Genomic DNA, 20,356 nt, shown 5'->3' with positions numbered 1-20,356 from the left:
ACCGAGTGGCTGCCCTACCCCAGCAGCCAACAGATGTGTTCTAAGACTAGCCCGTCTTATAAGACAGAATTTCCTACACTAGCCTAAGGACGGCTTCCCTGGTGGCTCAGGCGGTGAAGAATCTGCCTGCAATCTCTTTGCAACCCCGTGGACCATAACTCACCAGGCTCCTCATCCACAGGATCCTCCAGGCAAGAATACTGGAGTGGGTTGCCATGCCCTCCTCCAGGGGATCTTCCCGATCCAGGGATGGAATGCGGGTCCCCTGCACCGCAGGTGCCTTCTTTAACTGAGCCGCCAGCGAAGCCGCACAGGCAGAAGGATCCTCCATGAGCCTCTTTAGCTCAGAAGGGGAAGCACTTTCCAGACATCCCACAGCCGGAGGCCAAGTGCAGAACCGCGACAGGCCCATGACCTCAGACCTCCGCGTGTGGAACCCGCTACTGCGATGTTTCAGGGCTGTTGCTAAGGCACCGAAGGTCTTGTTTCATGGAACAGGGTCACTTCTTGCCTCACTGGAGCTCCCAAACGTGTGTCTGTGGTGGAGGACAGTGGGGACAGGGGTGGCAGGGAGGTGGGTCTGTTCTCCAGAGAAGACAGGCTCGGTAAGGCCAGCTGTTGAAGGGTCAGAGCTGATATCAGAGCCAGATGGGACTCCCTCGTGACAGACAAGAACTTCCCCTTAAAAAGCACAACAGTCTTCTGGAGGCTCCCCAAGCCCAGGCTTCAGCAAACTGAGGTTAATAAAAACAGGCATTACAGGGTACCAGTTGGATAAATCATGAGATTTATTTATATTTCACTTTAAAAGCCAGAACATAACAAACGTCATTTTCTGGAAAGTCATCTTATTAGAATACATGAAGTGCACTTAATACAATGAAATTCGTTTCTTGGTACCATTGTGAGACCACCATCAGGTTCCCTCACATGAAGGTTTTGTTAAATTTCCCTCTAAACCTAGGCTGAGATGATCTCAATTCAGGGGGATCAAAGCGAACTTTTTCCAGAAATTACAGTGAAGAAGCTGTTAACAACACCCGGGCCCTCCCAAGCGACAGCACATTAGAGAAAGTTACTTTGCCCCACAGGACCCGGTCCCTGCCGGTTCCTGAGCACGTGCGATCTCAGCGGCAGGGAGGGTGAGGCCCCAGGCAGCGGTGTCCAGGCCCAGAGCCCTGGGTCACCTGCAACTTCAGCCACTAACCAACAAAAATATCCCTATTCAGACAGGAGGTCTGATAGGGAAAAATGAACCTAAACAGGGAGCCTTCTGGTCTACCAGAGGTTCTGCTCCTCCAGATGAGACAGCCCATGGCCTTATTTGTTAACATTGGTGAAACAGGGTGAACGTGAAGCTTCTTGAGCTGTTAGCAAAGCAAGTTTCCGGCGAACAGCTTCCACGACCAACTGCTCCCAGAGGTGTGCTGTACCTCCTGACCTGCAGGTCTCATCAGAGAGACAGCAGGCGGGGAGGCTGACTTCCCCTAACCCCTAAGCCTCGAAGGCAAGTCTTCACACACTGATTTAATGTGTTGAAACCAGTTTTATAAGGAAAAAATTTGTGATAGGAAAGCAACCCTCAGGTTAATCTAAGCTGCCAAATAAGAGATGAAAGAACTAGTACCCACTGGGGCCCCAGAACTTCTTACTCATCTGAGGACCCCTCTTTGTGCTTCGAGGACAAGAATGTAAGCAGGTTCCCAAAGAGAGAGGCAAACAGGAATAAATCATTGGAAAATAACTCGCTGGTTTGAAAAAAATCAGAACCCAAAGCTGTGGCCCTCCCACCTCACTTAAGTTGACCCTTCTCCTTGCTTAGGAATAAATGGAGTTTAAGTTTCCTAAGTCAGAAACACCTCTTTTCACTAAAAATATGTGGTTACACCTTACCCTAAGGCACCATGCAGGCATTTAAAGTTGAACCAGTTAATCCCAAGGGTGTGCAGGAATGGGAGGGAAACAACCTCATCAGAACTTCCAGGATCAGACCACCGTAAGCTCAGGACACCTACTCCCACGGGACTCATGAACCGTTTCCCATGAGGCGACTCCAGCTTCCGGCGGCTGCTGCCAACAGCCAACAAACAGGAACTCACACAGCACGGGAGCAGCTCCATCACCCACGAGACGCCTGACCGCCAGAGCCCACACCGCCCGGGGGCAAGGAGAGGAGACGCTGGTCTCACCTGCGCTATTCATGACCCAGAAAAGGTCCTGGCTGGCTCGGAGGACCTGAGAGATCAACACGGGACAGGACAGGAGGCTCGAGCGTGATGCACGGACAGGGGGCAGCTGGGCTCCCTTCCGGAGACGGGACAGAGGCTCCTCGGGGCGGCTGAGGAGCAGGACGAGAGCAGACAGGAGACACGCAGGTGAGTGGAGCCCCCAGGGAGGGCGGGCCCGCTCCCTGTGCGAGTGACCCTGCCCGAACACCAGGCCCGCTGCACACTCGGGGGGCGAGTCCCATCCTCCACACGGAGCTGAGGCCGGGCGCAGCCGGGCGCCTGCTCACTGGTCGACGATGGAGCGCTGCAGCACCTGGTTCATCACGTCCTCTTCATCCGCGTCGTAATCCTGCGGACGACACAGACGCTCAGCGACCGTGTGCAGCTGAGGGACTCACTGTGGGGCGGAGGAGGAGGGCGTCTGAGTAGAGCTCTGGAGGAGGGCCAGGGCCCAGCTGCACAGTCTGCAAAGCCAGCTGCCTGACCCTGGGCAGCTGCTTGATTTCCAGGCTGCAGCTGCCTCACCCTGACCGTGAACATGCCCATGGCACCCTCAGATGGGCGGGCACCTGCGTGAAGCCTGGCACAGACCAGGCACTCAGAGCTGGAGGGCCCGGGGTGAAAACAGCCTCTCTGGTTCACTGAGGCAAAGCTATCTACTTTGGCCTGTCTTGGCAACTGTATTCATCTTTAACAAAAAGATGCTAATCTTGAAGTCTGAATTTCAGATACTCTCATTAGGACAAGAGTAAATTACTCTTTAGGACAACTCAGGTAAGAGTTATGCTTTCCATCTTAGGTCCTGAAACACACCATTGAGACGGAATGCTATTCTCAAATCCTAACCTGACACCTACATATGTAAATAGAAGGTTTACCTGAGACAACTAGCTGGATCTGCCACCATAATGCCAAGACAACAGTGTGCCCTTCAAACCACTCAGCTCCAGGGGAAGGGTGCAAACTTGATGACCACGTTTGGCTTTTTTTTTTAATTTTTAAATTGAAAAAAAGTTTGGCTGCACCGGGTCTGCATTATGGCACACGGAGCATTCAGTTGCAGCACGAGAAATCTAGTTCCTGATCAGGGATCAATCCCAGGCACCCTGCGTTGGGGGCATGGAGTCTTAGCCACTGGACTCCCAGGGAAGTCCCAGAGTGTTTGCCTTGACCTGAAGTACTTTAAGAAATAAATATGGGACAGTTCAGTTCAGTCGCTCAGTCGTGTCCGACTCTTTGTTACCCCATGAACGTCACATGAAATTCTGCATTTCCAGCTCCTTGGTATCGGGGCAGGAAGGAACCTGGCAACACAGTGCCCGGCTCCGCCCCCATCAGCTGGAGCCGCTGGCAGCATGATGAGTCATATACACTGTCCAGCTTGCGATTCCCCAGGACAATCACTTCCATGACTTGCCGGACCCATGGGCTTCTGGGCTTAAGGATCCCAAACCAGGTTCTGTAACAGCTAGAAGCCATATATGAAAGAAAGTGGATAAAAATCTTGGAAAACATAAAAGGAAGCTCACTGTCTCAGTCTCGATGGCTGGCCAGTTCCCTTCCTTCAACGCCACAGAGCTGTCATTTCAGGGAGCACATCAAGTCAGTGACAAACCCCCCGGGGGCCTGCAGTTCTCGGGTGAGGGGAGGGAGGGAGCCGTGTGGCCTGCCGGGTGCGAGGGGGCAGCCAGGAATCAGCGCCCGGGCTGCAGACTCACCACAAAGGTGTCGTAGGAGAACTGGTGCCGGCGCTGGAGGTGCTCGATGAAGTTGGCGCTGCGGTAGTTGGGGTCTCCCCAGGGCATCGAGGCGCATATGGGACACACCTTCCGACACAGAAGCATGGTGTCAGGGATGGCTTAGGTACTTGGTGCCTGAGCAGACCCCAGCCCTCTGGGGACTGTGTCTGGCCACCTTTCCTGACTCCCGGCGCAGCACCTGGTCACACCCTCAAGGGCACATCCACATCCCGGAAGACATCAATCTCCTAACGGACAGGCAGGGCAGGGTGTGGGTGGGGGGTAAAGGCTTAAGGCATGACACCACCCATTTCTAATCCCCTACTGAGGAGAGAACAGGGTGTCAGTGTGTCAGACCAGGAGGGGCCCAGACGGAGCCTTCCAACCCAGTGGGCAAAATGATAATAAAAGCACAAAGAAAACCAAGGAAATGACAGGTGAGCAACGTCCCAAGGAAGAAACACAGTCTTACATGCTATTTTTATCAAGTAAATGTTCAGATGAAGGGGTTCAGGGGGAAAAGCCTTCACACAAGAGGCTGATTCCGGCTTTGAAAAGTCGGAGGTATTGGAAAGACAAAGAGTACATGGCAAACAGCCAGTCAGTGTGGCTAGACTGGAAAATTCCTGGAGAGAGGCCGAGAGGAGTGGGAACAGGGAGACCAAGGCCTAGGTGGGCTGGATTGGCGATGGCATGTCACCATTTACTTTACAAGGAAGATACGGTAACAGAGGGGGTTGACATGAGAAGAATGTGACATGATGGGCAGCTCCTCGAGTGGAGCTGGTGCTATGGAGCAGAGCACGGTCAGGACCAGAGTCTGAGGAGGAGACTTCCGAAGGGCAGGGCTCAAACACTGACGGTTACGGAGTTCTGCAGGAGGGCAGAATGGGGAGGGGCAGGGGCTTTAAAGAAACAAAGTAATCAGAGGGATTTCAGGAAGACAAAGGAAGGGGGAAAAGGAGAAAACTAAGCTGTAGTATCAGACACCACAGAGGAGTTTAGCAATACCTATCAAGATTATGAATATAGTTAACCTTTGACCAAATTAATCCATATCTAAGACTTTACTAAGAATAATTTTTTTCTTTTGGTCAGAAGTAGAATTTACTGATGGCCTTGACTGAGGAAGGGACAAGGCCTTGTCCAGGGGCCTTGATTAGGGATGAAGCTGACCCTAGAGCCATTTGGGATGGGCCTACTTTTCAGCCCCCTGGTTTTCAAATTCATCTGCATTAAACTTAGCAAACCCCTACTTATTGAAGATATGGATCTTCTGGTGGCCAGAGGAACTTGAGCTTGGCCTTGAAGAGGGCTTCACTCACACGTTCCTTGTTCAGCAGCTTGGTGCAGATGGACATTATGACTTGGCCAATGTGGGCCCAGGCCACTGTGCCTTGGGGCTTTCCAAAGGCACCCTACATCCCGGTCTGGAGCCTAGACTGGGAACAGCATGAGGCCAGACAGGAATGTCCGTGGAAAAAGCCTGTCTCCAAGGTCCCTTAGGGCAACCCATCCAGGCAACAGGTTGCACACACTATCAGGGAGGATGCTGTCTGTGGTCACTGCACGCCAGGCCCCAGAGAAAGGAGCACAGTCGGCTTAACTGGCGTCAGTTCAAGACTTTGCTTCATAGACATAAAAAAATACAGGTGAAGGTATCTCAAAATCCATGGCAGGCTTTTCAAATGCACCATGAAAAACTTCACAACTATAGGAAATAATAATTTAATAAACTATTCGTTATCCCCAATGCCTAGATTTAAGTGTGGCACACTTTCTTCAGCAATAGATGAAGCATTTAAAAATAAAACAATTCACCCTTAACTCTTTCAGAACAGTCCTAAAAATGTGTTTCCTTTACAATATTACTTATTATCTCACCAATCAATCAACCATGTTTTAGTAGCAATTAATATCCAGTCCTTAGATTTTTAGATACTGTCAGAAGTAACACTGACATTTGTCAATAACGGACCAGTTAAAATCATGGTACAGACCAGTAATGGAAAACTGGCAGCTCATTGAAAAAAGAATCCGATCCACAGGTACTGACATGAAACCAATGTCAGCGACACTGGTTACAGTGTGCAGAATGCGCTGTCACTGGCATCAAAAGAGGGACAAGAAAAGGAGGACATGCATGAATCGTATTTCCGATCAAAAGCTAGAAATGTCCCTGGGTGACACATTTTGTACTTTCCACACACAGAGTGAGCACTACTCAGAGGCCAATGGGCAGCCCACAGAGGTGCCTCTGATGCCTTGAAGGCAGAACTGGTTTAAGTGCCAGGATACTGCTGGGTTCCAGTACTGATTTTGCATGAACCAGCTTCATCTACTTAGCGTGGGTACCATTTGTAGGCTTCCAGAAATGAGTGCAGGGAAGATGGTGGGGCAGGAAATGAATTAAAGTATCTCTGTCATTTGATTTAACATCCATTTTAGTTTTCATAATTAGCAACATAGGTAAGTTTACCTGGCTAACTTTAAAATTCAAATGGGTAGTGGGGGCAGGTGGTGGTGGCTGTCTGTCTCTGTGTCTAAGCTCACCTGCTCTTTCAATCAGTAATTAGTTATTAAGAACTGTAACTAAAACATCTTGAAGCTGCAGCCGAAAACTTGGCTTTGGGGTGTAAGATAAACGGGAAAATAGAAATGAAACTAGAGAGAAAGTTGTATTAAGACCCCGTCTGTCAATCATATTAAGAGGGTAGGGTAACACTGCTGAGATGGACCAAATTCGAACTTTTTTTTTAAAGAAAACCACGTCAGCCTTGATATTTAAATTAAATGTCAAAGACTGATAAGCACTTTCCTAATACTTCCATCTAAATTCTTTCTCCACAACTATGAAGAAGCTATTCAAACGGAAAACAGTAACTTCATGTAGAAACTTGGCAGACACCAGGAGATCCAAATTAACATTACCAACAGTGGGAGCAACAGAGGTCACTTGACACCCCTGATGTGTACGCAGAGGACAGAGCACCCACGTCCCAAATTGAAGGACAAGCTACAAAACAAGTGGCCCACCCTCTTTAAAAAATGTCAAGGTCATGAAAGAAAGAAAAACTGAGGACTAAAGGGACTTAACATTCAAATATAACACAGATCCAGGATCTGCGGGCTGGGGAAAACTGACTTGAAGGACATTTCAACTGTTAAAATTTAAATGTGAATTGCAGATCAGGTATTGGCTTGTATCAATGTGACAATTCCTGAGTGTGAAAATTAAAACACACAAAAAATGTGGTTTTCTAAAAAGGTACACTTCTTCCTAGGAGATACGTGTTGCAGTATTTAGGGGCAAAGGATCACGGTATCTGCAATCTACTCTCAAATGGCTAGCACAAAATATGTATACAGAGTATGGTTAAGCGAATCCGGTAAAATCTTAATCTGTGAGTCCAGGTGAAGGGTATATTAGAGTTCATTAACTAATCCTGTAACTTTTTGTAAAGTCTGACTTTTCCCCCACAAGAATTTAAACAACAAAACCCACAAAACAAAAAAACTCAAGTTTCTCTTACCACAGATTTGGTGTCCATGCTATGGGATAACTTGCAGTGTTCCACAAGTCCTTCTTGATCAAAATTCTTCTCAGGACAGTAAGGACAAGGGAAAGTGTACCGGTTTGGGACACTTCTGGAAGATGAAGGCAGGAAAAAAGAAGAAACTTCTCTGTGGGCACCTTTCCACACAATTTCAACCACTGGCCCCTCCCCAAAGTAGCAAAGTTCACTCAATGCGTTAGGACAGGGATTCTGGTGATCACTTCTGAGTCAGGTCAAATGTTTTGAAAGTAACAGTCTAGCCCGCATTTGAAGCGAACATGCGAGTCCTCCATAACCAAAAACAAAAACTTACACCAGCTTTAGCCAGCCTAACAACTACACCTCTGTTTTCCAAAACTCATGAAGACAGACATCGACCGGAGAGAGTGACAGAACCATTTACCTTGGCTGACGAGACGCGTCCTTGGTGGTGGCCTTCACACCTTCCATGATGTAATTCTGGTATTTGGAACAGGTAGCCACATGTGCCCGGATCTTGGACAGGAAGAACTTAGGTGGGAAGGATCAGAGCCCACAAGTTAGCTGGGATCTTGTACCCAATCCAACACAGTGCCAAAGCAAAGGCAAGATGCAAACTAGACCTATACTGCCCTGGGGAGGCGAAGAACCTCACGAGACTCCTGGCTCCCCTGAAGGGACTGAAACTCGGACTTTTTGCAGGGTTTCTCTTAGTATCAAGGCGGATGTTTTACTTGAGCAAACCAGGATATCTGCTTCCACTTTAAAATCACTCTTGGAGAGGTTTGTTTCATTCATGGTATGCTCTCTGCTCACAGAGACACTCCAAACCCAGTGAAGTGTCTAAAGTTTTCTACCCCAGCACTTAAAATTAGTCTCCTTTCAGCATGCCAAGAACCATATTCTAAGTGCAGCAGAGACAAGTGATGATTTACATAAAAGGGATAAAGGCCAGTAATCCTAGTTAAATAATAATATTCTGTCACCAGATTGTGACAAATGAAATTACCAAAAAAAAGAAAAATCAGATTCTGAATTCTACCTAATTAATAAAATCTAGTCTTTGCAAGACAGAAAGACAAAATTTTACTTCAATATCTTGAGTTTCTAAATCAAAAGAAACTGGAAGGAAAAATATGTTTCAGTACTTGCGCTCTGGCTTATCATGATGCTTCTGTCTTATCGCTAGCTGAAGAACTTGACTTCAAGCTGCCAGTCAAAGAGCTCCAGGTTAAAGGGGATGGGAACTAGCTCTACTCAGAACTATGGCCAATGTGTACCCGTAGCGCCAAATCCTCTGAAAGGAGGAAGGGTAAAGGGACACCCAGTCCATGCCTGCTCTCACTAAGGTTTAAACTGAAGAGACTGGTAAGTCATGGAGTGAAAGAAGTTTTCGAAAGTGCAAAGAAGTTGTAGAAATACATATTATAGTAGGATCCTATTTTGTAAAAATCCTACATCTGTTTATATAAAACCCACACCTGTGTCAGAGAACAGGAAAATGTTTTGCAGCCTTCTACACTGAAGTATTTTTAAAAAGGTAATCTCTGGAGTGGGGAACAAGCCTACATTAATTTCTATTTTTGTGCTGTCGGGAATTAATGAAATCACAATTATTTAAAACCCAGTAATTCTGTATATATCATTTTTGAAAATAATAGTATTTTTCCTGTGCAGTTATAATTATTTTAAAATAAATATTCTTGACTCTAATATGGTCATACAAAAAAAGAACATGGATGCATTTCAAATACTGGACACTGCTATTATCAAATGTCCTACTGACCTTTGTACTATAATTCCTCCTTGCCAAATGCCAAAAGCTGAACAAGTTTTACATCTGTAGTAAAATACATCACAAAATTTCCCCTCAAACTCACTGCAGCAGGTAACTTTGAGGCATTGACTTCATTTCATACTTTAAAAAATGGAGAAATATCACTCTGTCATATTCTAATTAAATTTGTGTATGCTGCTTTGGGAAAAATGGGTCTTTTACAGAAAAAAACTGGGATAACTGATTTCTATGGTTTTCAAAGCTAAGCTATGTAATATGCTAAACCAATTCTTTAAAAGAAAAAACCAAACCACACAACCAATCAGGTTACCAAAATGCAACAGCACGGCCAGGGCCAGCCAGCATGCACACGTGCTGCTCATCACTCAGCCACGCTCCAAGTTCCGAAACAAGGCGGCAAGCCCGTGCTGCCCATCTTACAGAGGCCGACTGCTCCGCCCCACTCCCACATACATTTTTACGGCAGCCGTGGCAGGAAGTCTCTGTGCTCTCAATCTGCCGCTCGAGCTCCACGGCTCGGACGCCAGGCGCCAGAGCGCTGCGACACACGCCACAGACAGGCTTCTTCGGCTTCAGACATTCCTGCAGGCATGCAGAGCAAAAGCTAGAACAAGACATACAGAGAACCTGCGTCATGCGTCGTGGAGACAAGACAACAAAAATGGATCAACTTCTCAAAATGACATCAATGGAAAATGAATTAAAAACTACTCGATCTCTGCTCTCGATTCAGTCCTTCTGGGCAAGAAGAATGGTGGCAGTAGGGTAGGGGGAGGCGGGCAGTGTTCCTTGCAAAGGACACACAGGTCCAACAACAGAAATGAACGCAAACTACCACGACACATGGCAGAAGGTACCATGGCACAGTCTTCAGTCCTTAGCCCTGGCCACTGAGGGATCCTGCTGGGCTTTCCCGAACTTCAGCTTCTCTTCTGTGAAGTGGAGACCGCAGTGCCTGCCTCGAGAATCTAGGGAGGATGGGTTACGTACAGTGGACTCTGAGGACAGTGTCTAGCACGTATGAAATGCACCATAAGCAGGAGCAGCCATCAACAGAGGTGAATGCAAAGCACTATGGAAACACAAAGTCAAGAGCAGCCAGCTGTAACCCGAGAAAGACAGCAGTGGTTAGACTACAGACAGCATACATGAAAGAGCTTAGAAGAGTTCAGTGGCAGAGGAGGGGAAGAATATTCCAGGCCCCTAGACTTCTATTTCTTTACATGCATTGTGCATGTTTACCACTACCTCATAAGCCCCAGGTACTTAAAGCAAGGTACCAACGAAACCAAAATCGAGTTTTAGAAAAATAATTCTGGGATTAGCATGGACAATAGAGTTGTCAGTTTAAAATTTTTTTTTTCAGATGAGAAAAGAAACCAAATAGATGGCCAAAGGCAAGAGATCATGAGGGCCTGACTGAGGCAATAAAGAATTCAGGAAATGATTTGGGGATGGATTCAGGAGGACTTGGCAATTTACTAAATTTGGAAAAGAAAAGAAGTTAAAGATGACCAACTTTCTGTATATCTGAAGCCTAGACTGGTGGTGATGCTGAAATAAGGTACAGAAAAAGAAGGAATAATGAGGCATGAAAGTACCCCAGCTGCATTTGCAACCTCAGAGATCTAAGGCAAGATAGCAAGATCTGCCAGGAAGAGCTCTGGATATGTAATCCAAGGTAATCTGCACGTTTGTTTTGGTTTTTACTGTCTCTAACATTTTTCTCCTTTTTGTCCTTTAGCTAGATGTCAACGCTGCTTTTTATAGCTGTGACTCAGAGATCAATGTTCACAAGCCACTCTGTGCCTGTCACGCCTAACAAGCAAGCCTGCTTTTAAATGGCCCCTGTATCTTGGACGGGCTTCCCTGGTGGCTCAGTGGTAAAGAATCTGCCTGCCAATCCAGGAGACACAGGTTCGATCCCTGGGTTGGGAAGATCACCTAGAGAAGGAAATGGCAACTCACTCCAGTATTCTTGCCTGGGAAACCCCATGGATGAGGCGCCTGGCAGGCTACAGTCTATATGGTCGCAGAGTCGCAAAGGACTCAGAGTGAACAGTGCTGGTCTGGCTTTCAGTTTCCATTTCCTACTGATGGGCCTTTCGCAGTCTTCTAGATGCCCCACCCTTCCTGTTACAATTCTCCGCAGACAAGCCGTCCTGGGCATCCAGCCACCTGCCAGCCTCCAGCTGTTCCACTAATGTGGAGAGGGATGTAAAAGTCAGGGCTTGAAACAAGTTTTGTAAGAACCCAATGCCCCGTGCGGCTAGAGCTGCAGTGATGCTGTTTTCAAGCACAAGAGCTAGCAAAAAGCAACCAGGCAGAGCAAAACGCACTCGGTGGGAGTTAAGGGAGATGTGGGGGCCCTCACAGAGATCCTGCCATCTGTTTTCAATCAGCAAACTGATGAACATGTGGAGCTAGTATGGCAAGTACAGACAAGAGCCAAGGTTTGCATATCAGTACTGCCCCTTGACCTCTGACCTTGGAAAGGTCCACCTGGCTCAAGGAAACCTCAAATTTTGCTGCTCTTTAGTTGGTAACCTGGGCTGGGTGAAGCCTCTTTATAAGCGTTAAATGTAAATTAAATCCAGTGAAGTAATCCAAAATTAGGTAACCCTAATGAGGGCTGATTCACAGAGAAGAGAATTCAACTGGAAAGCTACCTAGGGGCAACTCAACTCTCACAAAGTGAGCCTTCATCAGTTTCTTAGTTTGTGCGGCCTTTACCCGATCACCCCCCATCCCCCACTCACACGGGCTTTATCTCTGTGATACTTTCCCAGTGGACAATGAGTTTGACTGACAAGAGTCTGAACACCGCTAGTACTTACTTATCATCAATTCAGTGGACTGTGAACTTTGAGGGCAGAATCACCTTGTTTCTTAGGATGTTCGCCAACCTGGCACATAGTGTGTATACAAGTATTTTTAGCTAGTTGAATATAAGATTGGAAGATGGTTGCTCAAACACTACACTGGGCACCTGGGACAGAAAGAGGTGCAAAACACTGCCCTCATGAGCCCTAAGTTTTGCTCTTTGAAAAGCAGGAGAAGGAGTGCCCCGGAGAGAAGCAGGGAGGTAACTGAAACGGGGAGACTGACAAGGGAGGTTACTAGAACTGGGCCTTGAAGTCTGGAAAGGATTTGGAGCGGTGACAGGAGAGGGGCTGAAGGAGCAAGAAGACTTCCAGGCTAACCGAACTGCAAGCAGGAACAGCCTGAAGCTGGAAAGAGCGTCCGGGTGGCTGAGGAGCCCTTGCCAGGCAAACAGACACCCGGTCCATCGGGGAAGGGCAGGTGATGGTGAGCCAGCCCTGAGGGAGCCTCGGTGCCCTCACCTGCAAAATGGCTGCCACGTCTCTGCTCCCACAGGACTGCTTCAGGAGCAAGAACGCCCAGCAGGCGCCTTCGTGCCTCCTGACCAGCGGAGGGGTCCTAACACCAACCCCAAGCGATGCCCGCGGTGATAAGCGCTGCGGCAGGCCACAGAGCAAAATCCAACCCCCAGCGGCAAAAGGCGACAATTCTTTCCACTCCGCCGTTTTGCGGGTCTGATGGAGCAAGGCTTCCATTAAAATCTGGCCAACCTCAAAGCCCACCCCAGAGCCTGTTACTGCACATTCTCACACAAGCTCCTTCCGTCCTCACGACCATTCTACTAGCAGCATGGAGGCTCTGAATTTCAAACACAGCGCAACACGCCCCGCACGCCTGTGCGAATGCGGGCCACCGCTACCTGCCAGCCCCCGACCTCCCCCCCGTGAAGGGCAGACGGGTCAGGTCTCCTTCAGGACTCCCCCTTTGTCCTTTTGGTCCAGTCGAGCGTGTCTCCAACCTCCGAGCTCACTGAACTGGCGGGCAGAGCCGGACACAGGACACGGCATACCTGAGGGGCCACGGGCAGCCTGGTCGCGGGGACCCGGCGGGGCTCGGGCTCCACCAAGCCCCCAGCAGGGCGCCACTCCGCCATCACGCGTCGGAGGGGGCCCGGGACACAGCGGACGCTCAACCGAAGAGCCGGACGCTGGGGAGGAAGCGGGGCGGAAGAGAAGAGCGCCCCGCCGACGTCCACGGGCCCCCGGGAGCCCCGCGGAGACGCGCCTCGAGGCCAGGCCTCCCGCTCCCGCCGGAGACCCTTCCCGCTGGGGCCTCACTCCTCAGCTCCATTTTCCTCCTCCCTGCCCACCACCACCCCTATCGGGCCCCAGCCCGCCACTTACACGTGTCCGCAGGGCACCTGCACCGGCTTCTCGTACACCTCCAGGCACACGGGACACGTGAAGCGGCCCAGGGGGTCGGCCTCCGCCGCGGGTCCTGCCAGCTGCGCACCACCATCACGGGCCTGGGGCTGCGCCTGCGCCGCCATCTTGCCGCCGCGAAGCGCCGCGCCTCAGCGGCCGCGGAAGAGGCGAAGGGGCGGAGCGAGAGCGGTGAGGGCCGCTCGGGGCGGGGCTTATGGAACGTATGCCGGGATGGGGGCGGGGCCAGCGGGCTGGTCACGCCTCCCGGCCCCTCAGACGCTAGGGAAAAGGGCGGAGCCGGATCCAGAGACTGGTATGAGGGGAGGAGGGTTTGTGCTTCAGACACTTTCGCCCAAAATTTAAATGGTTGTTACCATTGCTTAATATTTACGTATGCACTATTCTTTAGTCTTTCTCTTCAGTCGAGTTTCAGCAAACAAATTTTACAGGGAGATTGGATACCACTCCCAAGCTACAAATAGAAAATCAACACCACTGATTTCCACAAGGCAAGGGGAACAAATACGATAGAAACTATATAGTCTTATGAATTCGTGCCGGATACAGTTGACGTAGAAAAGGGAGATTAAGCGTGATTAGAGAGGTGTTGAAGACAGGCTATCACCACATTGAGACTTCCTAGTGAAAGCAGAAGTGATAAAATTACTTAGTATTGTCTTCACGTGCCTCCTGGCCACGGGGTCCAACTCTAGCTCTGTAGAAGATGGGGAGCCTGGGGTTTGGAGAGAGAGACTAAACCTCGATCTTGAAAGAAGCAGGCCTAGAACCCAGGCGTTCTGAATCTCATCTTCCTTTACTTCCCACTGTACCCAGCTGGCTCTCATATACAGCCTGTTATAACGGAAGCTACTTTTTTTTTTTTTTTTAAGGCCGGCTTTGCTAACAGGTCTATGCGGTTTTCTTAACCAGGAAAGTCAATGATCAATTAAACTCTATCCTGTAAGGCCACAGAGGCCTCACAGTAAGGAGTCTGCACAAGACAAATAAATCAGTTTGCTAAACCAGGTTAACTGAATGCAAATTTGTGCCTCATTTGGGCCATTCCCAGTCCTCTGGATTGATTCTGCTTGACCTGCTGGCAGCAGGAGGACTATTTTTAACTAGCCATGTGGGCCATCTTTTCACTAACCAGTAACTTGGTGTGTAGGCAGCAGCCCAAGAGAGCCAGTGCTTCCACTTTACCATTTCTTTTTCTTGTTCCGATGACAGGCACTGTGCTTCTGATATCTCTCTGGCCCAAAAGTGCCGTCTCCCCATCAGGAATGCGGGTGCTTCTGTCGCGGCAGAGACGTGTTGCAGGTGTTTATAAGCTTTTGTTTTGGCCTTGTAACTGCCGCCAGACTGTGCTGTGAGCAGGGAGGGTGGTGAGGGAAGGGGAGTCCCAGACTCGGGCTTCAGATCCACTGAGCACCTCCAGTTTGAGCTCTTGAAATGAACTTTCCATAAATTCATACATACCTTACCTGCCTCTTGAGAAACCTGTACAATTAGAGCTGGGTATCGAACAACGGACTGGTTCAAAATGGGGAAAGGAGTACATCAAGGCTGTATAGTGTTACTCTGCTTATTTAACATATGCAGAGTACATCATGTGAAATGCTGGGCTGGATGAAGCACAAGCTGGAATCAATATTGCCGGGAGAAATTTCAATAACCTCAGATGTGCAAATGATACCACCCTAATGGCAGAAAGCAAAGAGGAACTAAAGAATCTCCTGATGAAGGTGAAAGAGGAGAGTGAAAAAGCTGGCTTAAAACTCCACATTCAAAAAATGAAGATCATGGCATCTGGTCCCATCACTTCATGGCAAAAAGGGGAAAAATGGAAACAGTGACAGACATTATTTTCCTGGGCCCCAAGATCACTGAGGACAGTGACTGCAGTCATGAACTTAAAAGATGCTTACTCCTTGGAAGAAAAGCTATTACAAACCTAGACAGAGTATTAAAAAGCAGAGACATTATTTTGCTGACAAAGGTCTGTATAGTAAAAGCTATGGTTTTTCCAGTAGTCATGTACGGATGTGAGAGTTGGACCATAAAGAAGGCTGAGCACCAGAGAACTGATGCTTTTGAACTGTGGTGCTGGAGAAGACTCTTGAGAGTCCCTTGGACAGCAAGGAGATCAAACCAGTCAATCCTAAAGGAAATCAACCCTGAATATTCAGTGGAAGGACTGATGCTGAAGGTGAAGCTCCAATACTTTGGCCACCTGATGTGAAGAGCTGACTCATTGGAAAAGCCTCTGATTCTGGGAAAGGTTGAAGGCAGGAGAAGGGGGTGACCGAGGATGAGATGGTTGGATGGCATCACCGACTCAATGGACATGAATTGGAGCAAGCTCCGGGAGGTAGTGAAGGACAGGGAAGCCTGGTGTGTCTGCAGTCCATGGGGTCGCAGAGAGCTGGACACGACTGAGTGACTGAACTACAACAGTGAAAGAGAAGAGGATAGGGTTGAAATAATAGTATATTAATAGTGAGCTTTGGGGCGCTTATTATTCTAAGCACTGTACATGAATCCTCACAGCAAGCTATGACAGTTTCTACTATTTGCATTTTGTGTGTGTGCTTAGTCTCGTCCAACTCTGAGACCCCATGGACTGTAGCCCACCAGGCTCCTCTGTGCATGGGATTTCCCAGGCAAGAACGCTGGAGTGGGTTGCCATTTCCTCCTTCAGGGAATCTTCCTGACCCAGGCATAGAACCAGCGTCTCCTGTGTCTCCTGCCTCAGCAGGGGAATTCTTTACCACTGAGCTATCTGGGAAGCCAATTTGCATTTTACAATCATGCAAATAGACGCACAGAGGTATTAAATCACCTTTTAACACAGATGGAACACAGGAGTCAGGATTTTCCCCAGCAATCCAGTGGCTAAACTTCTAATGCGGCGGGACCAAGGGGAACTAAAGGCCCATATGCCACAGGGTGGGGCTAAAATTTTTTTAAAGTAAAAAACAACCACAAAGGAGTGCCAGTTGCTCTCAAACTCTAGTGTACATCGCAGTCACCTGGGGGGGATTCTGAAAATAAGAGTTGCTGGGGGCAGCCACCCAGAGTTTCGAATTCAGCTGGTCAGTAAATCTAGAGCGTGGCCCAAGGATCTGCCTTTCTAACATTTTCTCCAGGTGGTGCGGGTGCTGCTGGTAGGGGCTGCACTTTGCGAACCATTAACCTACATTATCGGAGAAGGCAACGGCAGCCCACTCCAGTACTCTTGTCTGGAAAATCCCATGGACGGAGGAGCCTGGTGGGCTGCAGTCCATGGGGTCGCTAAGAGTTGGACATGACTGAGCGACTTCACTTTCACTTTTCACTTTCATGCATTGGAGAAGGAAATGGCAACCCACTCCAGTGTTCTTGCCTGGAGAATCCCAGGGACGGGGGAGCCTGGTGGGCTGCCGTCTATGGGGTCGCACGGAGTCGGACACGACTGAAGTGACTTAGCAGCAGCAGCAGCCTACATTATACCCCACACCCCGCCCCAGTCAATGTTTCTGTTGTTGTTGCTCACTTGTGTCCGACTCTTTGGGACCCCATGGACTCATGGGACCCCATAGTCCACCAGGCTCCTCTGTCCATGGGATTTTCCGGGCATGAGTACTAGAGTGGGTTGTCATTTTCCTACTCCAGGGGATCTTCCTGGCCCAGAGACCAAACCCGTGTCTCATGTCTTCTCTGCTGGCAGGCGGCTCCTTCACCACCGAGGCAGCTGAGAGTCTAGCCCAGGCGGTTCCCAGCCCTCAAACCAAGTAACTCAGAGTCTTATCTCTCAACCTCAGGTCACGTGTAAAATGTATTTATTACTATGCTTATCTAAAGTAGGTAGAACTTACACCATTATGCATTTCTACCTTTATTAATCTATGGGTAGGTAATTTCATCTCAATGTCAGCAGTTCTTCAAGACTGCCAAATTGCTAACAGAAAGCTGTAGGACTTCCCACGTGCACCACTAGGGGGCAAACGAGTATTTCACAGGCTCGCCACACCTGGCCCAGCTAGGTGGAACAAGGCTTCCCTTGTTCTTAAATCTTCCCAGTTGCTTAAATGTTGACTACTCCTATCCCTTATAGCTTACTCACGGCAAATAGATGGGGGAAAAAATGGAAACAGTGACAGACTTTATTTTCTTAGGCTCCAAAATCACTGTGGATGGTGACCGCAGCCATGAAATTAAAGATGCTTGCTCCTTGGAAGAAAAGCTATGACAAACCTAGACAGAGTATTAAAAAGCAGAGACATCACTTTGCTACAAAGGTCTGTCTAGTCAAAACCTTAGTGTTTCCAGTAGTCATGTATGGATGTGAGAGCTGGACCATAGAGAAGGCTGAGCACCAGAGAATTGATGCTTTTGAACTGTAGTGCTGGAGAAGACTCTTGAGAGTCCCTTGGACAGCAAGGAGACCAAACCAGTCAATCCTAAAGGAAATCGACCCTGAATATTCAGTGGAAGGACTGATGCTGAAGCTGAAGCTCCAATACTTTGGCCATCTGATGCGAAGAACTGACCCACTGAAAAAGACCCTGATGCTGGGAAACATTGAAGGCAGGAGATGACAGAGGATGAGATGGTTGGATGGCACCACCGACTCAATGGACATGCATTTGAGCAAGCTCCAGGAGACAGTGAGGGACAGGGAACTCTGACATACTGCAGTCCATGGGGTCGCAGAGAGTCAGACATGACTGAGCAACTGAACAGCAACAACTTAGGATGGAAATAAAAACCAAAAAGGAAAAAAATACTGGAAAAAAAAAAAACACAGTCTTGGATTGCAAGGACTTTTAACATGAGTGACACTGGCATGTAAATGTCTATTTAACCAATAACTTCTGTGTGTCAGGTATCCTGAGAGGTGGCGGAATTTGGGCAGTGAATGATTCAGCTATAAAAAGGAAAGACACAGGAGGATGACCGCATAAAAAGGCTGCTTCCAGAATATTGTTCATCAGTCACTCCACCAGCTCACCACTTTTGCACAGCATTTTGCAATTTGTATTATATCAAGCCATGTAATGAAGTACAAACAACATTAACCCAGCAAGATCTGATAATGACTATAACTGAAAAGTAGATATTATGGTTGCCCCTGGGAATGTCTATTCTACTTTCTGTCTCTTTGAATTTGCCTGTAATAGGCATTTCTGGTAAGTGGAATCAAACAATGTTTGTCCTTCTGTGACTTGCTTCTTTCACTTAGCACAGTGTTTTCAAGGTTAATTCATGGTGTAGTATTCATCAGAACTTCATTCCTTTTTAATGGCTGAATAATATCCCATTGTGTGGAAATACCGTTTTGTTTTGTATATCCACTCATAAGTTGATAGACACTTGGGGCCTCCCTGGTGGCTCAGACTGCAATGTGGGAAACCGGGTTCGATCCCTGGGTCGGGAATATCTGGAGGACATGGCTACCCACTCCAGTATTCTTGCCTGGAGAATTTCGTCGACAGAGGAGCCTGGCAGGCTACAGTCCACGGGGTTGCAAAGAGTCAGACACATTTATCGACTAAACACTTTCACTTGGGTTGTTTCCACTTTATTGTTGTTGTTGATTTCTTTTTGGCTGCATCACGTGGCATGCGGGATCTTAGTTCCCTGACCAGGGATCAAACCTGTGTTCCTGCAGTGGAAGCAGAGTCCTAACCACTCAAACTCCAGGGAATTCCTTTTTTTTTTTTTTACAGTGGTGTCATTTCTCATAGGCTCCCTTTGTTGGCAGAACTAGGAAGTATATATATATATATAATATATATACACATATATATATATATATTTTTTTAAGTGGGGGCTACTCTCTAATGGTGATCCACAAGCTTCTGCTTGCTGCGGTTTCTCTTGTTGTGGAGCACAGGCCCTAGGGCATGCAGGCTTCAGTAGTTGTGGCGAATGGGCTCAGATGCCCCGTGCCATGTGGAATCCTCCCATACCAGGGATCGGACCCGTGTTCCCCGCATTGGCAGGCAGATTCTGTTCTTAACCACTGGCCCGCCAGGGAAGTCCCTAGAAAGTATGTTTACATATGGTGTTTATAATTGAGAAATTTCACTTAGAAAGCTGGACCTCTAGCTTCTCCTCAGAAACCTGAATGCCTGATCACGATAAGCTGGGAAACTGGCGATAATCAGCTGGCAGATGGTAGGGGTTCAACAACATTTGTTTTCTCAGTGAAGTATTTATTGCATGCCTACTGCGGGCCAGATACTAGGTTGTATGACAGTTCTTCTAATTTCTGGCACTATGTAGTATGAGACAATAGTACTCTAGTAGCTAGTTACACCCACTGTATATACTTGTAGGCAGTGGAATTTCAGCAGTCTTCACTTTTAACTGCTTTCTTCCCTCCAGCTGGAAGGAAAGCTGGATACCCTTACATGTCCAAAGCCCATGCCACCTCCTCCTTGGGGCTGTCCCCAGTGTGCCATCTCTGACATCACTTCTCCATTCTCTAAGCTCTTTGTCCTTCTCACAACATTCATCACCTTCTCTCCTGAATCACTGGTTTTCAGTTCAGAAATGCCACTCCAGTGCTCTTGACTGGAAGATCCCATGGACAGAGGAGCATGCTAGGCTACAGTCCATGGGGTCGCAAAGAGTCGGACACGACTGAGGGACTTCATTATCTTTCTTTCTTTACTCCTAACTTATTAATCTTCTCTTTCTGGTAAGGAGACGGTACACTCTTTGAGGGCAAGCACTGTATCTGTCTTTCTTGGGTCTATGTCCTTAAATCTAACATCAGTCCTGGCACATTGTAGGCATTCAATGAAAATTTCAGTTAAAA

The 20,356-nt window shown here is 48.1% G+C and overlaps 1 protein-coding gene and 1 non-coding gene across 2 annotated transcripts; both read right to left on the bottom strand.

Moving 5' to 3' along the window:
• Positions 1–770: 770 nt before the first annotated feature.
• RNF114 (ring finger protein 114) lies at positions 771–13,710 on the bottom strand. The gene is made up of 6 exons (XM_052650537.1): positions 13,528–13,710; positions 9,755–9,905; positions 7,928–8,034; positions 7,501–7,615; positions 3,947–4,054; positions 771–2,577 (listed from the first exon to the last, which is right to left on the bottom strand). The coding sequence occupies exons 1-6, from the start codon at positions 13,671–13,673 to the stop codon at positions 2,512–2,514; spliced, it is 693 nt and encodes a 230-aa protein (XP_052506497.1). The 5' UTR covers positions 13,674–13,710; the 3' UTR covers positions 771–2,511.
• LOC128058991 (small nucleolar RNA SNORA70) lies at positions 5,452–5,583 on the bottom strand. The gene has a single exon (XR_008200578.1). It is a non-coding gene; the product is annotated as a small nucleolar RNA SNORA70 (small nucleolar RNA).
• Positions 13,711–20,356: the final 6,646 nt, after the last annotated feature.

The sequence above is a fragment of the Budorcas taxicolor genome, chromosome 13, assembly GCF_023091745.1.
Source record: "Budorcas taxicolor isolate Tak-1 chromosome 13, Takin1.1, whole genome shotgun sequence".
Classification (NCBI taxonomy): Eukaryota; Metazoa; Chordata; class Mammalia; order Artiodactyla; family Bovidae; genus Budorcas; species Budorcas taxicolor.
The sequence above is the reverse complement of the archived record's forward strand: the minus strand, read 5'-3'. Positions and strand labels throughout refer to the sequence as shown.

Excerpts from the sequence above, each read along its gene's own strand:
- RNF114 (XM_052650537.1), bottom strand. The coding sequence starts at position 13,673 with ATGGCGGCGCAGGCGCAGCCCCAGGCCCGTGATGGTGGTGCGCAGCTG. Across the intron at positions 9,906-13,527 it reads CAGGTGCCCTGCGGACACGT|CTTTTGCTCTGCATGCCTGC; the intron begins GTAAGTGGCGGG and ends GTCTTGTTCTAG. Across the intron at positions 8,035-9,754 it reads GCCACGGCTGCCGTAAAAAT|TTCTTCCTGTCCAAGATCCG; the intron begins GTATGTGGGAGT and ends TTCCCACCTAAG.